The 15,358-nt window shown below is 35.3% G+C and overlaps 1 protein-coding gene across 3 annotated transcripts; it reads left to right on the top strand.

Moving 5' to 3' along the window:
* The first annotated feature begins 293 nt into the window (after positions 1-293).
* LOC111514085 (retinol dehydrogenase 11) lies at positions 294-13,881 on the top strand. Of its 3 annotated transcripts, none has more exons than XM_074172933.1 (4): positions 294-510; positions 4,022-4,351; positions 9,122-9,253; positions 12,569-13,225. In XM_074172933.1, exons 1-4 carry the CDS (start codon positions 375-377, stop codon positions 12,667-12,669), a joined length of 699 nt encoding a protein of 232 aa, XP_074029034.1. In that variant the 5' UTR covers positions 294-374; the 3' UTR covers positions 12,670-13,225. The 3 variants fall into 3 exon arrangements, with proteins under 3 accessions (XP_074029034.1, XP_074029035.1, XP_023026093.2); XM_074172934.1 differs by lacking the exon at positions 12,569-13,225 and adding an exon at positions 13,615-13,757 and having other exon boundaries at positions 295-510; XM_023170325.2 differs by lacking the exon at positions 12,569-13,225 and adding an exon at positions 13,615-13,881 and having other exon boundaries at positions 297-510; positions 9,122-9,399.
* The last annotated feature ends 1,477 nt before the right edge of the window (positions 13,882-15,358 follow it).

Below are 15,358 nucleotides of genomic sequence, written 5' to 3'. Positions count from 1 at the left end.
GAGTGAATTTCAGGTTGGTAATTATCATTTTCTTCGATGTCGACATTTTTATTCCCCAGTTCGCTGTTGAATTCAGTTAGAATCATAGCATGAAATTGAAAGCATTTTAATTTTGGTACTACCACATGTCATACTACTGGGTAGCCGATGAGTTGTATCCAATTAGTTTACTCTTACCAATTATAACCGTGAAAAATCATGTGTATTATCTTGAGTGCACAACAATCAGTTTTGATGAATTATCCATTATCACAGTGAGATAAGTAATGTAATATCGAGAGTTCCATCACTCATTATCATTATATTGATATGTCATCAACAGAAGTAATCACTTTTATTCATTCATATTTACTTGAAATATACTCCCAAAAAGAATGTTTTTTATTGTGTTATTTTTTCTGTTAGTAACATTCATCTTGATCAAATTTCGCAAAAAATTTAAACAGAAATGGTGTAGAAGCAAAGTGTGCCTTGTTGGAAAGACTGTCATTGTTACAGGTGCCAATACAGGTGAGAATGTTTGGAAATAATTCAGGAAGATTCAATTTCAACTATTTCAGTGCATAGTTCATTTCTTCTTTCTTGTTGAAGTGATATTTAAATCTTCATTCATCATTTAGAGGGTGTTTCTTCATTTTATTGCTTAGGAAAACTATTCAAGAATTGTACTTAAATTCATTTGGACTCGATTGTTTTTTGTTCTACATCATAATTTCTGCAGATTCATTATTCAGTTGAGAATCATTGTACCTTTCGAAATAACATTGAGTTTGGAAACATAAATGGAAGTGCAAATAATATGGAAAATATACAGAATATTTACGGCCCTATAGTCATAACGTGAATTTGAAACAGATCATGTGATTCTGAACATGAAATCTTAATTCCATTTTGCTACTCCAAGCATAATTCGGCCAATATACACACATCGGAAAAGTCTAGGGATATTTTTAAAAATGGCATTAATTTTTTTAGATCGCTTCAGGGAAAAAAAGTTGACTGGTGATTATTAAACGAATGTAACTTACAACAAAATTTATTAAATGGTCAAAAATACTGAGTGCGCATATAAGCAAAACTAAAAAATAATATGGCTCTTCTTTGGCACCCCGAAAAAAAATCATAATACAAAAAAAATTGGAATCAGTACAAAGTATGGCCTCCACGCTGGTTTATTATGGCCCTACATCTATCGTGCATCGACAAAATGAGATTGTCAATGTCTTGTTGAGGTACATTTGCCCATTCAGCGATTAAAAGCTCTCTCAATTAAAACGTTGTGTGAATGTTCCCCATATGCGGAGTAATTTTTCGTTAAAGCATGTCCCACACATGCTCGATGGGATTCAGGTCCGGTGATTGTGCTGGCCATGGCAATACATCAACTCCTTCGTTGGTGAGCCAGTCAGTCACTAGACGCGCGACATGTGGACGAGCATTATCGTGCATTAGGTGGAAGTTTTCACCAACAGCACCAGCAAACGGACGGACGATAGGTAGAAGAATGGTGTCGAGGTACTGTCAAGCTGTGAGGGAGCGATTTGGAAAAACGATATCGGTTCTGTCGCCGATCATGATTCCGCTCCATAGCATTACTGTACCACCTCTGTATGTGTGGACTTCCTGGACGTGTCTCAAACGTTCATTATTTCCAGGACGTCTCCACAGTCTTACTCGACGAGAATCTGGATGAAATTCAAATCTGGATTCGTCTGTAAACGAAACTGTGGCCCAATCATTTGAATCCCAGTTTTGATGTTCTTGACACCACTCTGATCTTCTACCGCGATTGCCTCTCGACAAAGGTGGACATCTAAGTGGCCTTCTGTTGTGGAGATCTGCTTCATGCAGTCGATTTCTGACAGTATCACGACCAATGGTTACCTGGTGCGTCTGCTGCAACACGTTAATCAACTCGGTTGTCTTCTTGCGATTAAGACCATTAATCGGTCTTGAACTGCAGTTGTAGCGCGTCCTCGCCCTGGATGTTGTTCTGCTGGACTGCCCGTTTCACGGAAACGCCGCCACAATCGATTGAAAACACTTTGAGAGACCCCCAAACGAAGAGCTACATCATTTTGTCGCATGCCACCTTGAAGAAGCCCTACAGCTCTATTCATCTCAGCCAATGGTAAGTGATGGCGTTCCATGTTAAAGCACAATATTTCCAGTTTAATTGCTGAGCAAGAACTGCATAGAATGTACAAACGCGACACTTTCAGATTATTCATTTTAGCCGAAAACCTACAGTTTGTAAAAAACTTGATAAAAGATTATTTACCGTTTTTGCAGGCTTTGTTCAACCCATAGAAATCTACAAGGTGGTCGAGTGTACCAATTTAATCGAAATTAAACGACCTCATGCATTTATTTTTATGATATTTAGTATGTTATAAAAATATCCCTAGACTTTTCCGATGTGTGTATTTGTATGTTATTTCACAGCTAGACCAAATCGACACATTTGCCTTAATTGGTTCGAAACTATTGAGATGGTTATTTGCGTGCGCATACATTCACTCGAAATACTCGTACATTCAAACGGAAAGTATGTCGATACTTCATACATTTCGAGAGTATTGCAATAAAATTATCCCGCGGTAGCGATAGAGAGCTGAGTTTCGTAAAAACGAAAATTTGTGTTTTGTAATTGGGGAGCTCATTACAGAATTGAGTCCTAACTTCGAAGATTAGACTTCAGGAATGTATGACACCCTCGGTACCTATTCCTTTGGCCGTAATGTGTGGTATACTCTTCAAGAGCAGTACAGAGTCTTGTTCCATAACAGGAGTCCTCATACAAATTATCTTCATAGCATTCTGATCTGGTGTAATGAGGACAACAATTTTCAAAAGTCGCACATCTGAATAGTAGACAATGCTCATTCAGTCCAAAGGTATACTTTCCAACATCAATTTTCATCGAATATTCCGGTTGAAATAGTGAATTAACCTGATAGGTCGTTTTGTAATACCTGCTAGAATAAATGTAGGAGACCACATCTCATTACAGCGAGTTCACTATCTAATAACTCTTTGATGAAGTACCCTTGATATTCATCAACTTATGGGGTTTAATACGATTTTCAACTTGGCTTCAGACTTGAATACACTGAATTTCCACAAATGAAAACATAAGATATAAAATTCTTCAATTTTGATGACTAAGAGTTGTTGATGCAGTATATACAATTCGGTTGAAGTAGCCCCCATGAATAAAGTCCCGAGTCATAAGAAAGAAAAACTCTGTGCTGTATTGAAGTTTGCGGTTTGATTTAGCTTTCAATAATTTGAGTGTGATTGGAATTATTTCCACGATTCTATGTGTGAGATGTGTACAGTGGATATATTCTAATAAGTATGATTTCGTTCCGATTTCCCATATGTGGTTTTTATCTTGAAATTCAACATTATGTGGGTATTACAATCACAGAGAACGTATTTCTAAGACATGCTTTCTAAACCTATATAAACATTATTGTCCATTATAGTCATGCGAGCGAGATCACTAATATCGTCTACAATCAACATGACTTATCTCTTAGCATTGTCAAACAATTCATTTCTACCACTACGAAATTTTAAACCTTTTGCCATTATTTTGCATCCTACGAAAAATAGTATGAGAGTTTCTGTTTCCCCATAAGTTCCTTATTTGCTCTTGAAAGTAGGACACTGTGACCGTAAACATCCTGGTTTCCATCATCAAATAAATAGCAAACAACACGAAATTCACTTCGCTAGGTAGGATTCGAACCATATAAAATGGATCTATTGGAAACACGTTTTTCACATCACAACAAAAATTCTATCTCTCGACGTACTTTTCTATAAACAGTAAACATTGATGATGCGAACTTGATTAGCAAGACGCTCCTAGAGATAAAGTATTTTTTGTTCTGGTGTGGTGAAAGTGTTCTTAATAGATTTATACATTCAATGCCTGGTTGGGATATGGTTTAATTTTTAGGATTTGATATGATGATGAAAAATCAACTAGTTTCACTTTCAATAATTTCAGGTATTGGGTATGAAACCGCTTTGGAATTTGCTAAAAGAGGGGCACGTGTTATTCTTGCCTGTCGAAATGAAGAAAGAGCAACAACTGCTAGGCAAAAGATAGTGAGAGAAACACAAAATGAAAATGTGGTGGTGCAGATTCTCAATTTATCGTCAATGACTTCGGTGAGAAAGTTTGCCAAAAACATTTTGGATACCGAAGAAAGATTGGATATATTGGTGAATAATGCTGGAGTTGGTGGTCTGGAGCATAGTATGACTAGTGATGGTTTGCAGTTGTTGATGCAAATAAATTACTTTGGTCCAACCCTGCTGACCATGTTACTGATTGGTAAATAGTTGCTATCAAAGTTCACCACTTTCTTTTCGGTACTACGTATACAACGCAATACTTGATATAGCGGAGTTTCTTTCTCAAGTAACCCAAAAACCTCAATTTTATCCAATTATAATACTTACCCATGAATATATCTTTCAACTGTGTAAGACTCCAGTCTTGTGAAGTCTGTTACATTATGATAGATACAAAATAATTGAAAAAGAATTGAACTGCTTAGAGACACATGAAACATTTCCTTCTTGAAGTCGCAACACGTCGATGTCACTTTCCATCAATCAATCAATCACAGATCTGATGAACCAATTTGATATATGCCATGTTTGTTGTTATTGTTGTCAACTCGGTGTGAATACAACTGTTACAATTATCTAATTGAAAACCGTTTTTTGTTTGTAAAAGGTAGGTCTCGGTGGGTGCCTATTTACCTGCATATTCCGTATCATTAGTTTACATTCCGAAAAATATTTTTTCAAGTTATTTTTGGATTGAATTTTACCATTACTACCACTAAAATTAATAAAATATGTTTTATACCTAGTTGTGAAGACAGATCATTCATACCAGACAAAAAGTTTTTCAGTTTTCCAAAAAACGAAACTCTAAGAGATCTATGGTTTTTTTCAGTTGGCCGAGCTAAAATGAAAATTAAATCAAAATTTTCCATCCTTCGATAAAAGACAAAGTCTAAAATGAATGTCATATAAATAAAAGGGACCTGCTAAATATACCACCCACCGTTTCAATTTCTCATTTTCTTTTCCGGTACCAAAGTATTGCAAATTTCTCAAATAAAATTCGTCGATCATTTCAAAATCGACTCTTGGTAATTTGTCGGTCTCAGCTTTAACTAAACTAGGCTCAACATTTATTTTGAAATCATTTCATCAAAAATACGAAGTTATATGTGGAAACCATCGACATTAGAAAAAGAACATTGTCGCTTACGCTACAGAGGGCGCTGGCTAACTGGATGACAATATGGCTAATATACTAGTAACGTTGAATTTTTATTTTTGGTGGGTGGCATGAATGCATATTCGATTTATTTCATTAGGATTCATGAGCATTCGAAAACCATTTGAAAATAAAGCTCGTTAAATTCTATTTAGAATCATATTCAGATATTACTTGTACTATATCAGTTATCAAGGCAAATATTATTGTCCATTTTTATGCTTAATTCGTGGATTCGGGCGATCTTATTATTGTATATTTATTTGTTTGCTGCCTTTATTCTTAAAAAAAATAAATGAATAATTACAGAAAATTTTAACTGATGGTATATTTTCTCAGGAAAATGAAGTTCCCATATCACAATTCACTGGTTTATTCGGCATTGAGAATGTATGTCATATCCGATCCATTCTGCTTGTTTTTGCAACATTGTGTTTCAACTTTTTCTTAGCTGACAGCTCGCGTAGGAACAATTCGTATTTTCATCGAGTTTAGTTTTTGCTGATTTTAATTGTGCGGAAAGGCACAAGGAAACAGAAAGCGCATTAGTTTATAGGTGAGTTATTTCATATGATGAGTTTAGGTTCTCAAAGGATGAAATGATGAGAAAAAAATTGGTGAAAGTATTGAAAAGAAAAAACTACAATCCTTCTACTCTTCCAAGACTTTATAGAAATCATTTGAAAAGTGACAAAAGTGACAATAAACAAAAGGGGAACAAAAATATTGAATTTGATGACACAGTTGTTTATTTCAACTTCAAGTATTCTTCAACTATACTGTTTCTGAAAGTATGAAACAAAATGAAATAATATTTTTGCAAAAAAATCAAATGTTTTCCATTCAACTTCATTAAATTTTATCATATAATTTACGGTATTACCTCATAAGCTTTTGTTGGATCAGTTCGAGTACAATCAATTCTGTCCATACTTGACCTCATTCAACCTTCCTCTCAAGTTTTGGAAGATTCAACAGATTACCCAAGCGAGCCTATAACGCTTGAATTTAGAAAGAAGTATGTAGGTAGGAATCGTTTTTTTATATAATAAATTGCAGTTGTACAGATTGAGGATTGCAGAATAAATTGAATATTTGAAATGATTCTTTAATCCAGTTTACTATATTTTTTGATTTACATAACAGTATATTATTACATAATGCATAAAATCGTAGTTTATGTAAATATTTTGTGATCTTTCAACTTTGTGTACTGATTTTAGATATAGAACTTATTTCCAAACTTGATTTTTTGTATACATTTTATTCCATGTGGAGAATTTTTCAATAATTAAAACGTTAACGGGTTCATATACACTTCCATAATAAAATTGATAATTATAAGCTTCGTAAATTTTACGATATGGCAATGTTGTTCCTATTGGTTAATCGATCAAGAAGCAAGAATAGGGTCGTGACGTCACCGGCCTACCACATTCGATTTTTAACAATAAATTACGGGAAAACTACGGTACTTAGAGAGCTGAAACAAGGTGCACTGTTTTTCAATTTGAAATTTTTATCGAGTGAACTATAAACATCATGAAACAACCCCATAAGTTGCCTCCATTAGACTCTGTTGGGCCCCAGTTATGGGTTCCCTCGCTCGCTCTCCCCACCTGAGCACCTCGGGGCTCTGGAACATTTGTTTGTGGTATGCTCCCAGAGCTGGCATCTGCGACACTGCACCAGCACTCGGCTATTGTTCCGTAGGTCCCATCTTACCCTTGTGAATAGAACAGGTGGAACATTTCGCTTGGAAATTTTAGGCTCACCTTCTTGTCCATGACCGGAGGTTCTTCTAAATTTACTCTACCTTCGAAGCAAAGTCTAGCTCCGGAGGACAAATGCGTGCGTTTTGTCCTCCAAAATGGTATAAGTGTGAAATTCAACTTTCGCGCCCTTTATAGTGTTTACTATCAAGAAATGGTTTCTGCACTACTTAATACATATTAAGGTAGACATCAGTGTTATTTACTGAGATATCTTTCTCCAATTGTTTCTTAAGGATTCGAATGGAGTTTCTATTCATCGGGATTGTTCCTTGAACAACGATTGGAAGGAGGCTTCTTGTTCTTGGCATTGTTGGCTTTCTTGTATCGAATGCTGATGACACTGGTGGATCCATTTCGGAATCAGAGTCGCTGAAAGACTGATTCCTGTTTTTTGTGGTTACCACTGGCTTTTCCACGGGCTTAGGTTTCTTGGCGACCCTCCAAAAATCCGCCTTTCGGTGGCTTCAAAAGTTTTGGGTGAGGGGATAGAAGATTTTTTTTTCTGGACATGTTCGGTTTCCTTCTTGGTTCATCCGTCTTCAGGGGGCCGAAAAGGTAAATCTATTCTATTGACTTTCTCTAGGGATTTCAATAATGCCACCGCCTCTGGATTTCTTTCTGGGCCTCCGCAACATATAAGCTATGATAGTAGCGTCAACCCACTTCCATCTGTCTTTCCCTCATCTTGGCCTGGCAATAAATGATGACAGTCCCTGTCTTCACTATGAAACAGTATTGTAAGTAGCTTCCATCGTATTTACGATTGGCCGGTGACTTAGGTTTTTTAGCACAATCCTTTGAAGTAGAAGAGGACGTCAAAAATCGTTTCATAGTTCAGTTTTCTTATGTGACATCAGAATTGATAATTACAACGCCCACAACAAACCTGCAATGCCAAGTGAGAGGTAAAAGACAATACTTTTAAAGACCTATAGGTAAAAGTGAAACACCGTTTGTTTACTAATTGTACTATCTGGGGATTTCTAGGTGAAATTCCTAAAGTGTTTTATTGTTTTATTACCTAAGAATTATATTTTCCAATGTAATAGAAAAACAAAGATGTCAGGTCGTTCATTGGGTTATGGGTATTTCGTTTTTCTAGCGACCCGTGAGCTGAGTCATGTTTGCTATTAACAGCATGTTGCTCACATCACACACGCGTATCACCAGTTGGGAACCCCTGCAATAGATGATTATTGTGACAAGCTTTTTATATCACATGAATTGTGTAACCAATTATTTTTCTCTTCAATAATTGTTCAATGTGATGAAATATTATTTCGTTCCCTTCTTCTCTTTAGAGCATGTCAATTTTGGAAAATTCATCATTATAATATTCCTGGGACGTCCTGTTATTTTGTTATCAGAATAACCATTGTCATTGATGTTTTTTTCATGATCTCTAGAAAAAAAGCAATACTCCAATGCTTCTTTTTTGTAACATGACTGATTCATGGAAAATCGCTATCACAACTCTGTAATATTTTCAGTAAGTGCTACCATGTCTAGAAACTCCATGTCCTACCATGTCTTTGGAAACTCAAAAACAATGGTGATGCTCCTCATTTACACTTGTGAAATTCCCTTGTGTTCGAAAAGTCTCTTTTAAAAATTACTATGCCAAATTTTGAGTGTCACTCACTTTGTGAATATTATTTTTGAATAAATGGTTACGTGTCATGAACTATCTAGTATTCAAGAAACTTCTTGAAAGCTTTTGTTTCAATGATTTTTTTGGTAATAATGATTGATTTCCTAAAGGATGACAATTTGGAAAAAAATAATAATCTTTCCATAAATTTTTTTATTGCCTCATCAAATATATACACATCACATCACATAAACAAAGAAAACAAGAAATTTTTCAGCAAACGCTTGTTTTCATTGCCCAGTGGGGCAATGAAAACAAAACAGGGCATAGAGAGTGCTCTATGCTACGAACATATTTGAGCGAAAAATAATAATGTTTCTAAATTTTTCCACATCTAACACAAATGAGTGAACTTTAATGAAAAACTAAATTCATTTTCAGATCTACTGAAGAAATCTGCTCCAAGTAGAATTATAAACGTTTCTTCCATGATAGCCAGATTTGCGAAACTGACTCCTGAAAATCTTAACTCGTATACTGGGCTAGTGATGAGCTACAGCAATAGTAAATTAGGTAATATTTTCTTCACAATGAGACTGGCCCAACTTTTGGCAAACTCCAACTTGAGCGTATTTTCGTTGCATCCAGGAGCCATAAATTCCGAGTTGTTTAGGAAAATACCCCGGTTCCTAAGGCTAATTGGCAAGTTCATCTTGAAAGTAAGTCGTCTCATCCAACATCAATATTCTGAGGGTGGAAGAAAATCATACAATCTCTGCTTTTCCGAAGTTTGGACTTTCAAACTGAAAATGCACAAACACAACTCAGCTTGAGTACAGGAATCGAAGGTTCTCTGTCAGACGTCGCGTCGTATGTAGTGCATTTCGAGGTGACGAAGGGTTACGTAACTAGATGTTTCAAAAAAGGCTGGGACCCTTGAATAAAATACTCTCCAATAATGTTGGCCAGGATCAGTGTTCCAATCGGAGGTTCTCCAAAGCGAATTGGTTGAATCCTAGAAGATGAGTGGAGTGAAAAACCGTATAAAAATCACAAGATCAATGTAATATAATACTTCGAAGTGGAGAAGAAGATTGTTTCTAACTCTCTGTCTCGAATTACGACAGTAAAAGTATCAAGATGGGGGAACTATGTCCTTCAAGACAAAAAACTTTAGTAAAAGAAATCAAAAGTGAAAACTATCGAGGAGAGATACATACGTATAGGAAAAAATTAATATTTCGAAATGAATCTCGAAATATTGATCTCTCCCAACTACCTACACAGTAGGGCCTGGTAAACATCTGTCAGAAACCAACTATTTCCCCGGCTAATACCACGCAGATATATCTGACAGATATTTATGCAAGATTTCCAACAGAGGCTAGTCTCGCAGATGTTCCTCGTTCATGCTGAAATTATTCAACTATAGATCACCTGCAGATCGCGGTTTCCAGGTATTATTTCTAGCCAGTACAAGAAAGATCCTACCCAGACATCAAAGTGTCTGGAACTCGATTAATTTCAACACGGCTTCGATACATATGTGAAACCTTCGTCTGAGAGAAAGATTGTTAACTAGTCACAACTCCATTTCAGCATGGTCCTGCTGCTAGATTAACGAAAAACATCTACGAGACTAGCCACTGTGAGGAATCTTGCATAGATGTCTGTCGAATATGATTCAATATCCAGCGTGGTATTAGCCAGGAAAGTAGTTATTTTCCGACGACAGACCCTACTGCGTAGGTAGTTGGGAGAGGTTAATATTTCAAAATTCATTTCTGAATATCAATTTTTTCTTATACGTATGTATCTCTTCTCGATAGCTTTCACTTTTGATTTCTGTTAGAGTTTTGGTATATGATAAGATGTTTCTTTTTCGCTTGTGGCTTTGTTCACGAAAGAGAATTGATACTAGTTAACAATCTTTGTTTTAAACGAACGTTTCATACATGCAGTCGAGCCAAGTTGAAATTAATCGAGTTCTAGGCACACTGCTGTTTGGGATGTATCTTTCCTGCACTGACGAGAGTTATTACTTCGAAACCGCGGTCTGCAGGTGATCTATTCGAATAATTTCAGCACAGTCCTGCTGCTGGATGAACAAGAAACGTCTGCGAGACTAACCTCTGTGAGGTATCTTGCATGAATGTCTGTCGGATATAATTTAATATCAAGCGTGGTATAAGCAGGGAATTTTTTTTATGCTTCCGTTAAAGTTCTTTCGTATGGATTCCAGAATGATTGCCTATTCCATGAGAACTAGCGAAAAAAAAAGCATGAAAATTTTTTTGAATTTTCTTCGAATTTGATCAAATAAGTAGATGAAACTTCTATCAACCAATAAATATTTAATTTTATAGTAAACTTAAATAGCAAGACCTTATAAAGATTTTTAGGATTTCAAGATAATAGGAAATACGTTTTAAGGATTCTGCAGTTTCATCTATCTCAATTGTCAATAGTCGACTAATTCGTTGATTATTTAAGAAAACGTTATTGAATCATATGGATAAAGTTATTGAAAGCATACACCGAAACACACTTTCTATTCAAACTGCATATTTACGAACCTTTTGAAATACAGACGAGTTAAAAATTGAACATGAAAGGTTAGCTGGAATATTCTGTGCGAGTATGATGTAACATCACAGCCTAATTGATACACAATAATTTTCCATATGAAAGTGAATACAATGAGAACGAAATATTGATTTGTGGCCTCAACAAAATGAGCGGAGGTTAATGCACTTGAGGCATTGATGATCCCAAGAGTAACATCGAAATTGCTCGGAGAATGTTATGAATAATTTAAGGAACTGATAGACAGAAATAGCTTGACTGCATATTGGATCCTACATAATGAAATTGACGTTGCTTGAAATCTAAGTTACTGGACCTGCACGAATTCAAGTGGAATACCTCGTATGCCATGAAAGTTCAATTTATCTAAGAGTTTATTGTGTGAGACGCTTTGGAAAGGTCACACAGGGTGACTTCGGTTTATTCCCCTCTCTCAAAGTCCTCGACTACGTCAGTAATAATCTTATGAACTACTTGTATCGTAGAGCATTTAGTTCCCACCCAGAGTACTATACTTTTTGAAATAGTTTAGTAGACGATCCTTCGAAATTGTCTCTATTATTTGTCGGCCAAGTCAGGATCTCCCTTTTTTAGAACTGGTAGGTATTACTTTGGTAATTTTTAAGTTATCAGGAAAGGTTCCATTCAGAAAACATTGGTTCATCATTTTACTTAACGGCTCTAGAAGTACAGTTGAGGTTCCTTTAATAATTTCAGCATTCAGCCAATATACATCAAAACAATGTGAATCTTTTAGCTTTTTATGGCATTCTTTACTTCTTCATGGCTCACAGGTGATAGAAATGGAGAGTCTTTAGGTTTTTAACTATTTCAGGAAATCAGTGGCGCGATGATTGGAGCTGGGTAAAGTTTTCATGACTTCTTCGGCAATATTCAGGAAAAAAATATTGAGTTCTTCGGGTTTCAGATTGGACTTTTTTGTTGAACCTACGATTTCATTTCTCTCATAGTTTATAAGATTCCAACTGATTCCAGTTATAAGCTGATATATCATGAGGGTCGTTTGTTACTTCACTAATAATCTTCATTGCACATCATGAATCTCTCATCTTACGGAGGTGTTCATTGAAGTAACTGACAGAAGATTTCAATTTTTTTGTTTTTTCAATGGAAAATGCTTATCCACAAGATTAGAATAGTTGTCTATCAAGAAGTCCGATAAAGGGTTGCAGTTTTTTCAAAAGTGTATCAAATTTGCTCCAGTATTATTTATCCAAAGATTCACTGAAATTTTTTAAGCCAATTTCTTCTATTTTTCTCATAAAGCTATGTTTATTGCAGATCTCAACTGTTTCCTTGATGGAAATGGCTGGTGCTCTATGATCGGATTAGCATGGATCAGTAATCTCCACTGTGAAGTTTTTCTTCTCCATGTTTGTTGAAATATTGTCGATACAAGTGACTGATATCATGCTAACAGTAGTGTAATCGTCAATGGTCTTAGCAAGTCCAAAAGACTACACAGTATCGTGACCAATTCACAGGTCTGGAACATGGCAAGGGCAGTCTATTTTAAATCGGATGACGTATAAATCATGGGCAACTGTTAAAAACAATATAAAGATGCGAATCGTTCTCGAAATTGTCAAAAATACACCAGAAAGCTGACAATACTGCTGTCAGCAGAACTCTTCTGCTCATCTGAGCATTCGTTTAATGCTCAGAGAATTCAAACAACTGTTAGGTTGTTCACAACAACAGACTGTCCTTAAACAATACGATGAAGCAACTGCAGCCGGCTTGAGTACATGCAATCATCAACTAAGTATTTTACACCTTCATTGAAATAAATTGATGGATGTAGCCGTTACTTGGTGATAGAATATCGTTATAAAAATGATAAATAAAACTTCCTGTGTTTTTATACCACTTGTATTTGTAACTATCGTTACTGCAGTTTAGTCCTACACGAACATTCTCAAACTAATTCAAAATCATTGTATTAGGACGAATCTCCAATAACATTAGCTACAAATAAAAGTGGTATAAAAACATAAGAAGTTTTATTTCTCATTTTTCATGAATAAATAAAATAATTTTTAACTTCTACAATGGGTTGAAATGGATCTTGATATTAACAAGCCGTCGTCCCCTTAAATACGACAACTTTCTGAAGTCGAAGCTGTGCCACTCAATGAAGTCTGAAGTCTCAATGTGCCACTCCTAGTATATAATGTGTTGGGATTGAGATGAATTTGAAAGGGGAAAGTAATATTTTCCGATTCAAAAAATCATTGTAAGCTATATTAAACAGTTGAGCTCGTTTGATCCGCTGATAAAGTTAAACTTTCCACTCAATACAATTATATTTCAATTTTCTCTCACAGACACCTGAGGAAGGTGCCCAGACAACGTTACATGCAGCTTTGCAACAAGGTATAGAACATTATTCTGGTCGACATTTTGAAGAATGCACTGTAGTTCCTACATATAAAACCGCCAAAGATGAGGAATTGATCAGAACAATTTGGGACCAAACCATGAAGTTGATACAATGCGAAAAGGAATCCTTGAAATTGTCGTCATAATATTTGTATTGAGTTACATGTAGAATAAATAAATAAAAAGAGTGATTTTGAGAATATTTGATGAAATTGTCTCATTGATTTTCTTGTTTACCATGTTCAGCTTCTGACCTATGATCTCAACAAAATGTTACGTTTTTCCCCGTGGGTTGATCAATAATTGACTATGCTGAACAATAATCCAAGTTAACTTTATTTCACTTTAAATACAACAAACACTTCAACTGTTATCCGAATGTCTATCGCCTCACTAGATCGTTTCGCGAACCGCACTGTAATTTCTACTTAACTGTGTCGATATGCTCGTTGCTAGCCTATATACAGTATGTCTGCAAAGTATGGAATGAATTTGAAAGATGTGCGCTTAGAAAATAAATTTTATTGATATCTAATAAAAGTAGAAATCAATTAATTATTTTATATTTTTTTCTAATGATTAATTTAACAATGACTTCATTTTAAATGTTCGAACTGTATTCCTTGCTGTATTTGACAGTAACCTAAACGTTGAATAAATTCTTGTTGAACCTTGTTTATGGTTTCTGTTCGAATTCTCCCTTCAAATTGCTGAATATTTGCTGGTTTCGAAAAAGTAGGGTCCGATGATCCTGTTTCTTACAATGCCAGCTCATATATTTACCTTTTGCAGGTATTGTGTATGATGCTCACACATCCAGTGGGTGTTTTCTTTGACCCAGTGCCTACAATTCTGACGGTTGACCCCACCATTTAATGTAAAAGTGGTTTCATCAGAAAAAATTATATTTTTTACGAGAAGACGGTCTCGGTGACAGTTATCCATCATGGCTTCACAAAATTCTATTTTTCTATCTGGATCATCCTCGTTTAATTCCTGTAGGAGTTCGATTTTAAAGGGATGTCATTTTTCCAATTTCAATACTTTGTGTACAGTTGTTTTACTGACATCGAAATCACGACTAACCTTACGAACAGAAGTGTGCATATCTTCTTCAGAAGCAAGTAGAATATCTAGTTTTGTATCATCATTTACAGAAGGACGACCTGATTTGCGTACATTTTCAACTATACCAGTTTCTCGAAATTCTTTTCAATCTTACTTACTGCTGACTATGTTATGCGCTTTTCTGGATATTTTTCATTAAATAAGTTACACACTTCCATCTGAGTTCGCGATCTATCTCCATAGCCAATCATCACTGTATTTCTATTCTTTGCTTCACACTTAAATTCATTACTACTTCAAATCAATTCGAAACAATAATAAAGAAAATTCACGAATTATTACAACAACTACTGTCCTACTTAACAGTTACTGAACGTCAATCGAAATAATGACATTTCACAATGACAATAAAAACTAGCGGCAAAGTTTTTCGAAATTAATAAGAAATAATTGTTAGCACGGTTACTGTCAACTACAGCAAGGATTACAGTTCGAACATTTAAAATAATGTCATGTATTTATTACTGGATTACTTTCGCATTGTTGAATCCTTCATTAGAAAAAAATATAAAATAATTATTTCAAATTCTTTCCGTTGACCCCAAGTATCATAACTTTTCG

Source organism: Leptinotarsa decemlineata, unplaced genomic scaffold (assembly GCF_025532065.1).
Source record: "Leptinotarsa decemlineata unplaced genomic scaffold, Ldec_3_MD MMD2_tig00000199_RagTag_RagTag, whole genome shotgun sequence".
Classification (NCBI taxonomy): Eukaryota; Metazoa; Arthropoda; class Insecta; order Coleoptera; family Chrysomelidae; genus Leptinotarsa; species Leptinotarsa decemlineata.
This window is presented reverse-complemented; position numbering and strand designations above follow the sequence as displayed.